At 53.5% G+C, this 17454-nt stretch overlaps 1 protein-coding gene across 2 annotated transcripts in view; it reads right to left on the bottom strand.

Annotated features, from left to right (window-relative positions):
* The window catches only part of SPTBN4 (spectrin beta, non-erythrocytic 4), a 113174-nt gene that overhangs the window by 2213 nt on the left and 93507 nt on the right, over positions 1 to 17454 (bottom strand). The window contains exons 26-35 of one of the 2 annotated variants that reach the window (XM_030797442.1): positions 16731 to 17111; positions 13730 to 13974; positions 8585 to 8723; positions 8401 to 8485; positions 7783 to 7979; positions 5882 to 6510; positions 4452 to 4521; positions 3502 to 3794; positions 2048 to 2221; positions 1860 to 1902 (exon numbers count right to left, since the gene is read on the bottom strand). In XM_030797442.1, the coding sequence (XP_030653302.1) occupies positions 1860 to 1902; positions 2048 to 2221; positions 3502 to 3794; positions 4452 to 4521; positions 5882 to 6510; positions 7783 to 7979; positions 8401 to 8485; positions 8585 to 8723; positions 13730 to 13974; positions 16731 to 17111 (2256 nt within the window). Of the gene's footprint in view, positions 1 to 1859; positions 1903 to 2047; positions 2222 to 3501; positions 3795 to 4451; positions 4522 to 5881; positions 6511 to 7782; positions 7980 to 8400; positions 8486 to 8584; positions 8724 to 13381; positions 13975 to 16730; positions 17112 to 17454 lie in introns of those variants that run through there. The other variant, XM_030797443.1, reaches the window with a different exon arrangement.

Genomic DNA, 17454 nt, shown 5'->3' with positions numbered 1-17454 from the left:
CCTCTTCCTCCTCTCCCTACAGGCCTGTGTGGCCCAGCCATGCGCTCTCCCGCTTGGGTCCCTGTCCTGGCCGCAGCCTGGGCTACCCACCCAGGTAGCCAAAGGAATCTTTTTTTGTTTTGTTTTGCTTTGTTTTTTTGTTTTGTTTTGAGATGGAGTCTCGCTCTGTCTCCCAGGCTGGAGTGCAGTGGTGCAATCTCGGCTCACTGCAAGCTCTGCCTCCTGGGTTCACGCCATTCTCCTGCCTCAGCCTCCTAAGTAGCTGGGACTACAGGCGCCCACTACCATGCCCGGCTAAGTTTTTCGTATTTTTAATAGAGAAGGGGTTTCACCGTGTTAGCCAGGATGGTCTCAATCTCCTGACCTTGTGATCCGCCCGCCTCGGCCTCCCAGTGTTGGGATTACAGGCGTGAGCCACCGTGCCCGGCCTGTTTATTTTGTTTTTGAGAGGGAGTTTTGCTCTTGTTGCCCAGGCTGAAGTGCAATGGCGCTTTCTCAGCTCACCGCAACCTCCACCTTCCAGGTTCAAGCAATTCTCCTGCCTCAGCCTCCCGAGTAGCTGGGATTACAGGCATGCGCCATAAGAGATGGGGTTTCTCCATGTTGGTCAGGCTGGTCTTGAACTCCTGACCTCAGGTGATCCACCTGCCTCGGCCTCCCGAAGTGCTGAGATTACCGGCGTAAGCCACTGCGCCCAGCCAGGAATCTTTTTTACACATCACTGTAATCCCCTCTAGCTCTCCAGTGCCCTTAGGTAAAAAAATCCAATCTCCTCCAAATGGCCCATCGTGTCCTGAGAACCTTTCTGGGACCTTCTTCCATGAACTCTGTCCTCTAGCAGTTAACCCTTTGCAATTCTGCACCTCTGGTCCTCTGCACTTGCAGTTCCCTCTACCTAGATCACCCACCCCCTCTTGTTTTTGAGACAGAATCTCACTCTGTCACCCAGCCTGGAGTGCCATAGCACAATCACAGCTCATTGTAGCCTTGACCTTCCTGGTTCAGGTGATCCTTCCACTCGGCCTCCTGAGTAGCTGGGACCACAGGCATGTGCCACCACTCCTGGCTAATTTATTATTATTATTACCCATAGAGATGGGATCTTTCTGTGTTGCCCAGGCTGGTCTTGAAGTCCTGGGCTCAAGCAGTCTCCTGCCTTGGCCTCCGAAAGTGCTGGGATTACAGGCATGAACCATGGTGCGCAACCTGAATCACTCCTTTTTTTAGACCCCTGCCGCCTCTCTGAATCACCCTTTTTATTTTTATTTTATTTTATTTTTGAAAGAAGTCTCGCTGTTGTCCCCCAGGCTTGAGTGCAATGGCTCCATCTCAGCTCACTGCAACCTTCACCTTCCGGGTTCAAACGATTCTCCTCCCTCTGCCTCCCAAGTAGCTGGGATTAAGGCGCCTGCCACCATGCCCAGTTAATTTTTGTATTTTTTAGTAGAGATGGGGTTTCACCATGTTGGCCAGGCTGGTCTTGAACTCCTAACCTCAGGTGATCTGCCTGCCTTGGCCTCCCAAAGTGCTGGGATTACAGGCATGAGCCACCGTGACCAGCCAAATCATCCCTTTTTAAAGTGAACTCCCTCCTATTCCAGTCTTACCTGAGTGACCATGGCAAAGAGGTTGGACTTTGTCATCAGGTACTGCAGGCAGCCCTCCCTGAAGCCCTTCCCACTCCCCGCTGGGTTAGGAACCTCCTTTGGGCTCTCAGTGCCTGTGGGCTTGCCCATTACAGCCCTGATAACTCTGGCCTGTGAGTGTCCCTTCTCACAGCCCCATCACTCTGGGTCAGGAGCCAGCCAGCCAGATCATTACTGAGGTCCACACAGAGGGAGGAAAGGACCAGATCTCACCTCATCTTTTGCCTGGAGCAAAAACTCACTGCCATCCTGGGTCCTGCAGGAAGGGACACAGGACTTGAGAGATCTGGGGAAGGGGCCCAGCCCACCTGCCCACCAAGTGTCCCCCAGGGAAGGCAGGGTCCCACTGGGAGTTGAAGCTGAGCCTTGGATCCCTCCCTCCTGCCCATTGGGGGGCTCACTGGAGCTTGAAGACATGCTTCTTTTTCTTGTAGTCACTAGCCACCTCGCTGGTGGCCTTGTGCAGGCTGAGCAGTGGTTCCCCACCGTGTGTGCTCCCGGATGCCGGGCCCTTGGAGTCCTTGTAGAAGCCCAGTTCCCCCTTACTAAGCACACAGTACAGGCTCACCCACGACCTGGAGCGACAAGATGGGGCTCAAGGCAGAGCCGCAGCACTCTGCTTGATAACTCTTCATTAACATCCTCAAGGGCTGCGTATGCCTGAGCCTTCCTACCTCTGGACCTTTGCTCCCTAGTTGGGCCATATGCCTAAAATGCTCTTCCTTATGGCTGTTGCTGCCCTGAGGGGAGCATCTAAGTCTCTCAGTATCAAGCCTTTGCCCAGGCTGAGGTTTCCCTTCCTTATCACCTCCCACACTGAATTTCCTGAAGGTAAGACTTAAGCTGTCTCCTCCATAAGCCTTTGCTCCACTCAATCCTCCCCACTCATGGAGCTTGCTCAAGGAAGGTCTATTGGTCTACTGTCTGGGATAAAGAATTCCTGTCTCCCCAGTCATCCAAAGCCTCGATCCTGGAGGAATCCCTCCAAGAGCAAGACACACTAGGTGCCCTTGTTTATTCCTACCTTGGCATTAGGTACGAGGAAGAAAGACCACCTACGGATTCCACTAGCAAAATCTGAATCTGTCCTGCCCACTTCATATCTTGGGACTAGCCCTCACTCCATTACTGGCCGGTGATACCCCTTTTTGGCTCCACTTGCCCCCAGATTCTGCCTCTCAGTTGGACAAAAAGAGGGTGGACAAGCAGGAGCTGGACTCCAAGAGCAGGCACATCATGCCTAGACCCTCATCTGGAAACCTGTAAGAGATGACTCCCCATTCCCAACCCCTACCGTCATTAGTTTGGGCTCTCCCGTTTTCGGACCCTCCCCCAATTTGAAACTTCAAGGGTGGACCCACCCCACTCATTGGTTGGGTGACCTCTCCAGGCTCCACGACAAGCCATTGAAACGTTCTCAACTAGACGCCTCCCTCTTTGCTATTTAGCTAGTCAACTCCTGGGTTGGTTGCTAAGAGGTTAGGTTCCAATTTATTCACTTTCAGAACATTTTCCTTCTGTTCCCACCTAAGCTCCACCCATCAGCCATTAGATGCACGAACCTTAGGTCCTACCCCTTCCTGTTCATTGGTTGGAATCATCAAAGTTGAGCCCCACCCCTCATCTGGCCCCACCTACTACCCCCACGGGTTGGAGGGCCTGCCGTTAAACCACACCCCCTCCTGCTCATTGGTTGGCTTTCTTGATTTAAGCCACCCCCTCCTCTGGCCCCACCTACCACCCCCACCTGCTGGAGGGCCTGAAGCTGAGCCACACCCCCTCCTCAGTCCCACTGCTCCTCATTGGTCACCCTGAGCCTGAGACCCACCTTCCAAAGCCCCGCCCACACGCTCACCGGTTGGACGACTTGCGGTTTGCATCGAGCTCGCGCTTGCGCAGTAGGAAGCCCTCGTGCTGCACTGTGTGAGTGGGCGGTGGCGGAGGCGCGGGGGCGGAGCCGCCCTGGGCCGGGGCGGAGCGCGAGCGCCGGCTTCCCCCGCCCTCACCACCCTCTCTGGGCCGCGGCCGCCGTCGCGGCTTGGGCCGGTCCCGCGCCCGGGGCCGGTCCGGCCGAGGTGTCCGCTCGGGCAGCTCAAGCCCGTTGGGCAGGCGACCTGGGGGAAGCTCGCGTGGCTGAGGCAGCGACGGCTGTGTGAAGGGAGGGGGAAGAGGGGTGCTGTCCATGGAGGGGGTGTGGACGTCATCTGTTTGGGGGAGTCATGGGTCTGGGGTCCCATCCGTCTACAGGGCCATTTGTCTCGGAGGCGAGTATGGGAGGACCTCAGGGGTGGAGGCCCAATTCTTAGGGCCCCATGGGTCTTGGGAGTGAGTCTGTTAGGACTCCTTGGTTTGGAATCCCTCTTGGTGGTGGGTAGAGGCAGCCAGATCTCTGGAGGTGGGGGTGCAAGCAGGGCGTGTCCCCGCTGTCTGCAGGAGGAATCTGGGGCTTCCTTCTGTGTGTGTGTGTGTATGAGGCTATGAAGAAATTTGGGACCCCACTGGGCTGAAGAAATACGGAGTCCAGGACAGATGTGGGAAGAGTCTGTGTGTGTGTGTGTGTGTGTGTGTGTGTGTTGTGTGTGTGGTGTGTCTGTGGAGGGGGAGTAGGGGTCTCTTAGGTAGGTGCCCCGTCTTTCTAAGGGGGACATTTTCAGATTCTGGGGACCCTGAGAGTCCATGCTGTCTCTGCAGGGTCCAGGTAGGGAATGGGTCCTGCCAGGGCTAGGCACTGACTGTTTCTGAGATCCTGCCTCCTGCTCTGAAAAAGGGGTCCTCGTATCCCCACCCATCCGAGGCTCAACTTACCCCAGCAGGCAGCCCTGGGCCTGCCTCTTTCTCCTGCAGCTGTTCCACAATGTCAGCCAGGGTGGCCTTCCTGGGGGATGGGGGACAGAAACACCCAATGAAACCAGAGTTCCTTCTCCCAGAGACCTGCCTGCCTGGGCAGAGGAGCCTCCACTTCTTAGCTGGAAGTGCCAGGCCCCTGCAGCTGTTTCTCTTAGATGCTCGCCTTAGGTACCACAGGTGTTTGGGACATGTCTGCTGAATGGAGGACCAAACCTCTCGCCCCTTTGAATTTTTTTTTTTTTTTGAGATGGAGTCTTGCTCTATTGCCCAGGCTGGAGTGCAGTGATGCACGATCTCGGCTCACTGCAACCTCGGCCTCCTGTGTTGAAGCGATTCCCCTGCCTCAGCCTCCCAAGTAGCTGGTACTACAGGTGTGTGCCACCACGCCGGCTAATTTTTGCATTTTTAGTAGAGACAGAGTTTTGCTATGTTGGCCAGGTTGGCCTCGAACTTCTGACCTCAAGTGATCCGTCCGCCTCGGCCTCCCAAAGTGCTGAGATTACAGGCGTGAGCCACCGCACCCAGACGCCCCTTTGAATTTTAAGCAGCACAAAGAACAACTTGCAAACGTTGCTTTTCTCCACCCACCCCTGACTCTCCAGTCCCCCGATCGCCCCCATTCCAGCCCAGATAATTCTGGGTCATCATTGATGACAAGCCTGTTTTCCCCAATGGACTGTGAGTCTCTGAAGTCAGGGATGGGACTGGTTCAGTCATTGCTCGACTCAGCACATGCCAGGCAGAGTGGGCACTCAGCAAATGTTCATGAAATGTGAAATTTAAAAAGAGTCAAGAAGTCATTGTCTCCTGACCAAAGGCCTCTTTCTGGAGACACACACAGCTGATTGGACAAATCTGCACAACACACACTGGCCAACTCTGGATTCTGAAAGTCCTGGTTCATTTAAGCTGAGTGACTTGCCCTCTTTGTGCCTCTGTTGCCCTAGCCATACAATGGAGAAGACAACAGCCCCCACTTCATAAGGCTGCTGAGAGAACTGTGATAAAGGGCCTCCTCTCCAATCAAGGAGGTGAGGGTTCCACCATTAGCCCAGTGGGCAAACTGAGGCACAGAGAGGACAAAATCCCTGCTTCGGGGCACCCGGGAGACTTGATGCAGGAGTCACAACCCAGGGACCAGGAACCTACGTCTGGAGAAAGGCACTCTGCCTTTTCTTTCAACAGGAAGGGCTTCCCTTCCTGTGTAATAATGGGCACATCGATTATCTTGCAGCCTCAGTTTACACCTCTGCAAAATGGGTACCGCGACGATATCTCCTTCCTTGGGAAGTTCTGAGCCCTGAAGCCCCTTCACTGGGCCTGAGGGGTTCTAGGAGCTCTCCGTTTTCCCCTCCCCTCACTTCCTGGTCATACGGCGGGCGCCTCACCCTTTGACCAGGTCCCCTCTGATGGGCATCTCCTGTTCGCTGGACTCCTGCCGCTCCAAGCGCCGCTCACGCCGCTCGCGCCGCCGCTCCATCTGCTCGTAGCGGCCCAGGGTAAGGCTGTGTGCCGCCTCGTGCTCCGCTGACTCCTGCCGCTCCGGCCGCCGCCTCCGCGCGGCCTCCTCAGATTGATCGACTGACTCTTGCCGCTCGGGCCGCCGCCTCCTGGGCAGCTCCTCCGCGCGATCAGCTGACTCCTGGCGCTCCGGCCGTGGCCGGACCTGCTCCGCCGCCACATGGGCCGCGGGGGTCGCGGGGGTCTCCGCCGCGTCCTCTGGTGCGGCAGGCAGGGCCGCGGGCTCCACCCTCCCCGGGATCTCCGGCAGCCGGTCAATGCGCGGCTGGAGGCGCTCGGGCTTGAGCTCCTGGCGCACATACCCAACCCGAGTCCGCACCTCGGCGGAGAGCGTGTCCGAGGCCCGGCGGGCCAGGGGCTCCAAGCCCCTTTCATAGCCCCCTGGCCGCAGCAGGGGCGCCGCCTTGGCCGCCAGTTCCGTGGGGTCCCCAAAGAACTTGCGCCCCAGCAGTGGGGTGGGCGGCTGCTTGCTCTGTTCCGCCTTGATTTTCTCGATCTGAGGATGGAGGGACCAGGGTTAGGTTGGAGGCGTGGGGCAGGGGCAGGATAAGGGGGAGGTCCGGGGAGGCGGCCTGGGTTTTCTGCCTCACCACTCAATTGATCAGTTCCTTGAAAAAGCAAGGTGTCCAGGCCTGTATGATGCTTTGCTCTCTGCCAAGAACTTAAAGCCTATTCTCGCCGGCAAAAACCTATTGCTCTTTTAACAATTGGCTAAATCACTTTTTTTTAAATTGGGTAAATCAATTTCTCTGCGTGCCTTTCTGACTCCCATTTCTCCTTCCTTAATGTTCCCCCACCCAGGACTTTAAGACTTTATTTATTTATTTATTTATTTTTGAGAGAGTCTTGCTCTGTCGCCCAGGCTGGAGTGCAAGCGGCAAGATCATAGCTCACTGCAGCCTCGACCTCCAGTGCTCAAGTGATCCTCGAGTCTGTCACCCCTCTGAGGAGCTGGAACTACAGGCCCGTGCCATCACACCTGGCTGTTTTTTCTTTGTTCGCTTTTGGTTTTGGTAGAGACGGGTTCTCGGTATGTTGCCAAGGCTGGTCTTGAACTCCTGGGTTCAAGGGTTCAAGTGATCCTCCTGCCTAAGCCTTCCAAAGAGATCACAGGTGTAAGCCACCCCACCCAGCCTTTAAGCCTTTTTTTTTTTTTTTTTTTTTTTTGAGATGGAGTCTTGTTCTGCTGCCCAGGCTGGAGTGCAGGGGCACGATCTCGGCTCACCGCAACCTCTGCCTCCCAGGTTCAAGCAATTCTCCTGCCTCAGCCTACTGAGTAGCTGGGATTACAGGTGTGTACCACCACGCCCAGCTAATTTTTGTATTTTTAGTAGAGATGAGGTTTCACCATGTTGGCCAGGCTGGTCTCAAACTCCTGGCCTCAAGTGATCTGCCTATCTTGATCTCCCAAAGTGCTGGGACTACAGGCATGAGCCACCACACCCGGCCTAATCCTTTTTATTACTACAGTCTCTTCACCTAATTATTCAAGTCTCACAATAGAATCCCCCACACCAGCTCCCCCTCCCTCTCCCCCATCCCAGGCACTATCCTTCTGCTTGTTCTTCTCCTATCACATCCCTGACATTCTGGGCTGTCACTGGTGACAGGTGTGTCCCTCTGCTCCCAAGCCTAGCAAGGGTCTGTCTTGGCACTCACACAACACAGGACTAAGCACCATGTCTTGGTGTGTCTGTCTCATATAGAGCCATGGGTGTGGGGGTCTTGGTGGCGGTGGGGGTAATGGGACAGGATCTGGGGAGCTGACCGTCGTCAGGCGCCGCAGAGAGCTGAACCTCTCTTCCCAGGCTGCAGCCGCTTTGCGGAAGGCCTCGTGTCGCCGGATAAGCTGCTCCACCTCATCCACGCTGCTGCCCAGCTCCCGGCTCTGCAGGAGCGGCTCCTGGGCTGTCAGCCAGGCATCAGCCACCACCGCCTCCTGGGCAAACTGGTGCACCTCCAGCACTGAGGAGGGGCAGGCAGGGTAAGGATTCTGGGGCATCTGGGGCCCTTCCTGGGGGCATTGGCTGTTTCCCCTGGCCTTCCACACCCCTCCGGCTTTCCATACCCCAGCCCTGACCATCCTGGGCTCTGCAGGAATGGCAGAGGCTGGGGCTATTCAGTGGGCATCATTCCTCCTTTCTGACTCCCATTCCTTCTTCCTTAATGTCCTCCCACCCAGGACTTTAAGACTTTTTTTTGGAGGGGGGGTGGGTATTCAATAGCAAGGCAGCCCCCTTGTCCACCCTTCCAGGCCCTTATGTTTGCTTCTGGAGACCCATGGGTAGGGTGCAAAGCATGCTCCTGTCACCCTCTGGGCCTTGGCTGGACAGGCTGGAGCATGTCCCTGTGCTCTTGAGCCACATGTGCCTGGGCCCCCACTCACTCTGCTGCAGCCACTCCCAATGGCGGTCCCACTTTTCCGACACCTCCTCCTTCCTTGTTCCCAGCTTGTCCAGCTGTGCCTGGATCTGGGAGTGGCAGGTGGGTGGGAGGGAAGTCAGGGTGTGGAATGGCTTCCACCCCAATGTGCCCAGGTGGCAGAGGCAGACCCCCTCCCTGCTCCCCACCTCATCAGCCATGGCACTTTTGTTGAGCAGCAGAGATCGCCCCAGCTCCTGGCAGGTGGTCAGCTCAGGCACCCGCGCCTCCAGCTCAGTCTTCAAGCCCTGGTGGTAGTTCATGAGCACCTCCACTGATGACACGTCCCTGCAGTGGGTGGCAGGCAGGGATCTGAGCCACGGGGAGCCTCCTCAGCCTGCCCCACACATGTGGCTCCTGGTGACCCCGAATCCTTGAGGCTGACATCCCACACCACCTCAAGACACCTACTTTTTTTTTTTTTTTTTTGAGATAGAATCTCACTCTATGGCCCAGGCTGGAGTGCAGTGGGGCGATCTCGGCTCACTGCAAACTCCACCTCCCGAGTTCAGGCGATTCTCCTGCCTCAGCCTCCTGAGTAGCTGGGATTACAGGTGCCCGCCACCACGCCCAGCTAATTTTTGTATTTTTTGTAGAGATGGGGTTTTGCCATGTTGGCCAGGCTGGTCTTGAACTCCTGACCTCAGGTGATCCTCCCGTCTCAGCCTCCCAAAGTGCTGGGATTACAGGCGTGAGTCACTGCACCAGGCTGAGACACCTACTTTCGATGACCAAGTTCTGAGGGTCCATGGTTCGTTCATTCAATGATTCAAATTTTCCAAGTTTCTAAAATTTCACACTTTGGTGATTCTAACCTTCTAGGATTCCAAGATCCAAATTTTCCTTTTTTTTTTTTTTAATAGGGTCTTGCTCTGTTGCCCAGGCTGGAGTGCAGTGGCAAGATCACAGCTCACTTCAGCCTCAACCTCCTGGGCTCATGCAATCCCTCCTGCCTCAGCCTCCTGAGTAGCAGGGACCACAGGTGCACACCATCACACCCAACTAATTTTTTATTTTCTGTAGAGACAGGGTCTTGCTATGTTGCCCAGGCTGGTCTCAAACCCCTGGGCTCAAGCAATCCACCTGCCTCAGCCTCCCAAAGTTCGAGGCTATGGGCATAAGCCACCGCACCCAGCCAAGATCCAAATTTTCTAACTTTTCCTAGCTATGCTTCTGAAGGTTCCACTAGCCAATGACTTTAACGTTCCAAGTCTGTGCTCTCCAAGGCAGCAGCCACTAGACATGTGAGCACTTGAAATGTGGCCAGTCTGAATTCTGGTGTAAAGTGTAAAATGCACACCAGATTTTGTGGAGTTAATGTAAAAAAGAATGTAAAATGTCTCATTAATAGTTTTTTGTTGTTGTTGTGCAGTGGTGCGATCTCTGCTCACTGCAACCTCCCCCTTCTAGGTAGGTTCAAGCGATTCCCCTGCTTCAGCCTCCTGAGTAGCTGGGATTCCAGGTGCCTGCCACCATGCCTGGCTAATTTTTTTCTATTTTTAGTAGAAACGGGGTTTCAACATGTTTGTCAGGCTGGTCTCAAACTCCTGACCTCAGGTGATCCACCTGCCTTGGCCTCCCAAAGTGCTAGGATTACAGGCGTGAGCCACCGCACCCGGCCTTTTTTCGTTTTTTGTTTTTGTTTTTTTTTTTTGAGACAGAGATTTGCTCTTCTTGCCCAGGCTGGAGTGCAATGGCGTGATCTTGGCTCACTGCAGCCTCCACCTCCCGGGTTCAAGCAATTCTCCTGCCTCAGCCTCCCCAGTAGCTGGGACTACAGGCGCCCGCCACCAAGCCGGCTAATTTTTTGTTCTGTATTTTCAGTAGAGATGGATTTTCGCCATGTTGGCCAAGCTGGTCTCGAACTTCTGGCCTCAGGTGATCCGCCCGCCTTAGCCTCCCAATCTCAGCCAAGATTACCGGCATGAGCCACTGCGCCCGGCCTCATTACTAGTTTTGTTTCTTTGTTTTTGTTGTTGTTTTTGAGACGGAGTCTCATTCTGTCACCCAGGCTGGACTGCAGTGGTGCCATCTCCACTTGGCTGAGATTGGGAGGCTGCAGCGGGCGGATCACCTGAGGCCTGAAGTTCGAGACTGCCTGGCCTCATTAATAGTTTTAATATTGACTACTTGTTGAAGTGATAATATTTTGGGTATGTCAGGTTAAATAAAAATGTATTGCTAAAATTAATTTTTGTTTGCTTTGCTTTCTTAATATGGCCTCAAGAAGATTTTAAAGTATATATGTGGCTCACATTTGTGGCTCGTGTTATATAACTATTGGACAGCACCATTCTAAGCCATCTTATGTCCAAAACAAATTCCAAGTTTCTGAAGGTTCCATCAGTTGGCAATCATAGCTTCATGCTATGGTTTGAATCTACCACCTGGGCTCAAGTGATCCTCCTGGCTTAGCCTCCAGAGTAGCTGGGACTACAGGCATGCACCACAATGCCCAGCTAATTAAAAAAAAAAAATTTTTTTTTTTTTTAAGACAGAATCTCGCTCTGTCACCCAGGCTGCAGTGAAATGGCATAATCATGGCTCACTGCAGCCTGACCCTCCTGGACCCAAGTGATCCTCTTCCCTCAGACTCCCAAGTAGCTGGGACAACAGGCATGCACACCACCATGCTTGACTAATTTTTTTCTTTTTTGTAGAGATGGGGTCTCACTATGTTGCGTAGGGTGGTCTCAAACTCCTGGGCTCAAGTGATCCTCTTATCTTGGCCTCCCAGTGTTGGGATTACAGGCGTGAGCCACCTCTTTTGGCTAGATTGGCCAAATGTTGATGGTTGTTCAAGCCAAGTGTTCACGATACATATGTGGGTTACCTTTACTTCCCTGTATATTTAATTTTTTTTTTTTGAGACAGAATTTCGCTCTTGTTGCCCAGGCTGGAGTGCAATGGCACAATCTTGGCTCACCGCAACCTCCGCCTCCCGGGTTCAAGCAATTCTCCTGCCTCAGCCTCCCAAGTAGCTGGGATTACAGGCATGTGCCACCACATGTGGCTGTTTGTATTTTTAGTAGAGATGAGGTTTCTCTATGTTGGTCAAGCTGCTCTCGAACTCCTGACCTCAAGTGATCCGCCCACCTCAACCTCCCAAAATGCTGGGATTACAGGTGTGGGCCACTGCGCCCGGCCTTTTTTTTTTTTTTTTTTTTTTTTTTTTTTTTTTTTGACACGAAGTCTCGCTCTGTCGCCCAGGCTAGAGTGCAGTGGTACGATCTCAGCACACTGCAACCTCCACCTTCCAGGTTCAAGCAATTCTCCTGCCTCAGCCTCCCCAGTAGCTGGGATTACAGGCGCATGCGACAACACCCAGCTAATTTTTGTATTTTTAGTAGAGGCAGGGTTTTGCCACATTGGCCAGGCTGGTCTCAAAGTCCTGTCCTCAAGTGATCCACCCGCCTTGGCCTCCCAAAGTGCTGGGATGACAGGCATGAGCCACCATGCCCGGCCTATTTTTCTCAAATATACACATCACCACTCCACTCTGCTCTAAACTCTCGCATGGCTCCCACGTTCCTCATAGAGAAGGCATGCTCCTTACCATGTGTGGTTTCCAGGGCCCCAGTGCCCCTCTGACCTCACTTCCTCTCACCCTACACTCCCTCACTCCCTCCCTCCATCTGGCCACAGTGATCTGTAGCTCTTCCTCACACATGCCTAACTACAGCCCACTTCTGGGCCCTTGCACTTGTGGGTCCCTCCACCTAGAAAACTCTTCCCCCAAAACTTTACCTGACTCACCCATCACTTCATTCAGGTCTCCAGTCAAACGTACATCCTGCCGAGCTATCATTCCCTTCCTATGTATATATACCCACACTATATTTCATTTTTTCTTTTTCTTTTCTTTTTTTTTTTTTTGAGATGGAGTTTTGCTCTTGTCACCCAGGCTGGAGTGAAGTGGCACGATCTTGGCTCACTGTGACCTCCACCTCCCGGGTTCAAGCGATTCTCCTGCCTCAGCCTCCCAAGTAGCTGGGATTACAGGTGTCCGCCACCATGCCTGGCTAATTTTTGTATTTTTAGTAGAGACGGAGTTTTGCCATGTTGGCCAGGCTGGTCTCAAACTCCTGAGCTCAGGTGATCCGCCTGCCTCCGTCTCCCAAAGTGCTGGGATTACAGGCGTGAGCCACCGTGCCCCGTCCCCATACTATATTTCAGAAACTAATAAGTGCTATGAGACTGCAATCTGTCTCAGGGCAAGGGTTTGGCCTTGCTCACCACGTGGCACACCATATGCATTTAATACATATTTGCTGAGTAAATGAATGCAGGCTCCAGAACCTGCATTCCCAGAAGCAATGCCAGGTGTCCCTGATTCCCCAGGTCCTTTTCTTCTTAGCCACACCATGAGACTAAATTTCCAGCCTAGGTCAGGCACGGTGGCTTACGCCTGTAATCCCAGCACTTTGGAAGGCTGGGGCAGGTGGACCACTTGAGGCCAGGAGTTTGAGACCAGAGTGGCCAACACGGTGAAACCCTGTCTCTACTAAAAATACAAAATTAGCCAGACGTGGTGGTGGGTGCCTGTAGTCCCAGCTACTTGGGAGGCTGAGGCAGGAGAATTGCTTGAACCTGGGAGATGGAGGTTGCAGTGAGATGCTATTGGGCCACTGCACTCCAGCCTGGGCAACAGAGCAAGACTCCATCTCAAGAGAAAAAAAAATTTGCAGCCTCCCTGGCAGACAGGTTAGGCCACTGGGCTGGCAGTGTGTGGGTGCTGACTTTATCCCTAAAACCTTCTGTGTGATCCTCCTGCTGTCTTTTCCCATCTGCAGCGGGATGCAGAGGGTCCAGCACGTGACTCCCAGGGTGGCATGATGGAAGGACCCTGGCTCCCAGTCACCAGGGGACAGGATTCTGCCGGACACTCACATCCAACCACTATGTGAGCAATAAGCCAATGCCTACTAACGAAGCCACCGAGATGCTGGAATTGTTAGAATCCTTCACCCACCCTCACAAATACAGTCCCACACCTCCCTTGCCCATCCTGTCTTTAGCCTGTTTCATGCTGTGACATCCCATGGAGAGGGTAATAATGGGCAACTTGGAAGGACAGAGGACAGAAGGATGCCCCAAGACCGAAGTCCCCAATGACAGGCCTAAAAAAGGGGTCTGAATACACACGAAGCACCTAGAACAGTGCCTGGCACACAGAGGCGCCACACAGATATTGGCTGTTGTCATTCCATTGAGAAGGGGGCTGTCAAGGGCTGGGGGCGGCTGGGGGAGGCCACCAGGGGGAGGCAGGAAGCCCGAGGAGGGATGAGGGGCACCTGGGCTTGTCGGCTGCCCCAATCTGGCTGGCGATGCCATCCATCCAGGAGAGCAGGTCGCGGACTTGGCTGTGGAAGCGCAGGGCGTCGGCCGTGGAGCTGACATGCAGGCGGGCATCCTCACAGGCTGACAGCAGCTCTTTCCAACCCTGCAGCACCTCCTGCTCCCGGCTAGCGATGGCCTCGGCATGTTCACCCGCATACACCGTCCGCAGCTGGGCCGCCCCCTCCTGCAGCTGCCGTACCTGAGGGGCATGCCAGGTCGGGCGCCAGCCCTCCACGGGGTCCAGGCTGTGCCCTCCCTCCCACCATCTGCTCCAGCGCGGAACCTCAAGATATAAGGAGCCTCACACTGTGATCCCACAGCCAGGCTCCTGTCATATCCGCTGCCTGATTTCTCTTTGACTTACCCGCGTTCTGACTTCTTTTAGATCTACTACCACGTCTCTTTCAACTGACTGCCTGATTTCTTTTGGTCTGAGAGCTTTATTTCTATTGGGTCTGTCACCTATGTTTTCAGGCAGGCCCACCTCTACCTTGGGTCTTTCAGGAAACCCCTTTCCACTTTGATGTCTTTTAGATGTGCTAATTTTTTTTTTAACTCGGTTTATTTCAAACCCACTCCTTCATAGTAGCCCAGTTTCCTACACAATGGCTGTTCAATTGCCATTAGTCCCCTGCCCCATTTCCATTCATTCTGCTGTATGAGTTCTGCTCACTCTGTCTTTTGGGTTTTGGGTTTCTTGTTTGTTTGTTTTTCTGAGACAGGGTCTTGCTCTGTTGCCCAGGCTGCAGTGCAGTGGCACAAACACCATTCACTGCAGCCTTGACATCCTGGGCTGAAGTGATCCTCCTGCCTCAGCCTACTAATAGCTGAACTACAGGTGCATGCCACTGTACCAGGATATATACATATATGTTGTAATAGAGATGGAGTCTCACTATGTAGCCCAGGCTCATCTTGAACTCCTGGGCTCAAGCAATCCTCCCAGCTGGGCCTCCCAAAGTGCTGAGATTATAGGCGTGAGCCACTGTGCTCAGCCTGCTGCTCACTCTGTTGGTTCAATCTCCTGATTTCTTTTGGTGTGACCTCCCCATCTCTAACAGATCCACCACTTATTACTATGAATCTCTCAGCCTGATTTCTAAGTCATTTGTAGGATTTATAAAAATAACTGGGCTGGGCGCGGTGGCTCATGCCTATAACCCCAGCACTTTGGGAGGCCAAGGCGGGCAGATCACTTGAGGTCAGGAGTTCAACAGCAGCCTGGCCAACATGGTGAAACCCCATCTCTACTAAAAATACAAAAATTAGCTGGGTGTGGCGGCTTGCACCTGTAGTCCCAGCTACTCGAGGCTGAAGCGGGAGAATCGCTTGAACCCAGGAGGCGGAGGCTGCAGTGAGCCGAGATTACACCACTACACTCCAGCCTGGGTGACAAAGCGAGACTCTGCCTAATAATAATAATAATAATAATAATAATAATAATTGCCAGCTGGGCATAGTAGCGCATGCCTGTAATCCCAGCACTTTGGGAGGCCGAGATGGGTGGATCACCTGAGGTCAGGATTTTGAGGCCAGCCTGGCCAACATGGTGAAATCCCGTCTCTACTAAAAATATAAAAATTAGCCAGGTGTGGTGGTGCGTGCATGTAATCCCAGCTATTTGGAAGGCTGAGGCAGGAGAACTGCTTAAGCCTGGGAGGTAGAGGTTGCAGTGAGCTGAGATCATGCTACTGCACTCCAGCCTGGGTGACAGAGTGAGACTCTGCCTCAAAAAAAAAAAAAAAAAAAATTGCCCAACTTCTACCTTCCATTAGACCTGCAACCCAATTTCCTGCTGCCTAAGTTGTATGGGGCCCGCAGCTTCATTTCCATCTGACTGCTCAGATCTACCTCCGAATTCTGGCCAGAACCTCTGCCTAATTTCTAATATCTCTGGTGCCTTTTTCATTAAATTCACCCCCATCAAATTACTTTCAGAAAAGTCATATGATTTCTATCAGAGACCTGTTATCTAAGTTCTTTTTTATTTTTTTTTTGAGATGGAGTCTCACTCTGTCGCTCAGGCTGGAGTGCAGTGGCGCCATCTTGGCTCACTGCAACCTCCCCCTCCCGGGTTCAAGCGATTCTCCTGCCTCAGCCTCCTGTGTAGCAGGGATTACAGGCGCCCGCCACCACGCCTGCTAATTTTTGTTTTTTTTAGTAGAGACAGGGTTTCATCATGTTGGTCAGAGTGGTCTTGAACTCCTGACCTCATGATCCGCCCGCCTCGGCCTCCCAAAGTGCTGGGATTACAGGCGTGAGCCACCGCGCCTGGCCTTGTCTGTTGTCTAATTTCTATCTACACCACAGCCAAATTCCTCTCAGACTTCTCAAAATTCCCTTTAGACCCTTGATCTGGATTTAGGTAAAATTCACAGTTTTAGGAGAACCACTGCCCATTCTCTATTGGAAGTTTTTTTTGTTTTTTTTTTTTTTGAGACGGAGTGTCACTCTTGTCACCTAGGCTGGATGGAGTGCAATGGCGAGATCTGGGCTCACTGCAACCTCCTCCTCCCGGGTTCAAGTGATTCTCCTGCCTCAGCCTCCCAAGTAGCTGGGATTACAGGTGCCTGCCACCAGACCTGGCTAATTTTCGTATTTTTAGTAGAGATGGGGTTTCACCACGTTGACCAGGCTGGTCTTAAACTCCTGATCTCAGATGATCCGCCTGCGTCGGTCTCCCAAAGGGAGCCACCACGTCCAGCCGGAAGCTGTTTAATATCTGTGAGACCTTCTAAGGTACCACTTTTCCCTGCCAATACCTGATTTCTATATACCATTCCATCAGTCCATTTTCTATCTGCTCCATTATCTAATTTCTTCCTGTTCTGTAGTCCACTTTCTGTCTGTGCCACTGCCTAACTTCGACCTGCTCCACAGCCTGATTTTTGCCCACTCTGCTGCCCACAGCTGTCCAGGCCCTCCCACCTGCCCTGATGGCCACCGGCGCCCCACCTGGGACACGAGGAGCTGCAGGTCATGCTCAAAGGCTCTCAGGGTCCGCTGCATGGAACTGGCGCTGGGTCTCGGCTCAGGCGGGGTGGTCAGGCGGGGCAGCCGCCTCCGCTTCTCCTCAATCTGTCCCTGAAGCTCTCGGGCGTCACTGAAGAACTTATGAAGCTCCCGAGAGGCGGCCAGCAGCTGGGCCCGTGTGCCCATGAGCTCCAGCAGCTCAGCCCAGGCCTCGTTCAGTCCGTCCTTCCACTCGGCCATGGTGGCCGCTGCTGTATGGCCACACTCGATCAGCTCATCCACCATCTGGTTCACAGCTGCCAGCCGTTCCCGCCCTGCCGTACCTGTCTCGCTGGCGAACTCTGAGAATTTCTCCTGCAGCACCTGCCATCAGCAAGTGGCGGGGGGGAGGGGTACAGCAAAGTGAGCAAAGGGGCAGCATACACCAGCCCCCTCCAGCCTACAATTCTTTTTTTCTTTTTGATACAGAGTCTTGCTCTGTCGCCCAGGTTGGAGTGCAGTGGTTCAATAGCCACTTACTGCAACCTTCACCTCCCCAGTTCAAGCGATTCTCCTGCCTCAGCCTCCCAAACAGCTAGGACTACAGGCGTGTGCCACCATGTCCAGCTGATTTTTTTGTGTTTTTAGTAGAGACGGGGTTTCACTATGTTGGCCAGGCTGGTCTCATACTCCTGACCTCAAGTGATCCACCTGCCTCGGCTTCCCA

The sequence above is a fragment of the Nomascus leucogenys genome, chromosome 17, assembly GCF_006542625.1.
Source record: "Nomascus leucogenys isolate Asia chromosome 17, Asia_NLE_v1, whole genome shotgun sequence".
NCBI classification, from domain to species: domain Eukaryota; kingdom Metazoa; phylum Chordata; class Mammalia; order Primates; family Hylobatidae; genus Nomascus; species Nomascus leucogenys.
The sequence above is the reverse complement of the archived record's forward strand: the minus strand, read 5'-3'. Positions and strand labels throughout refer to the sequence as shown.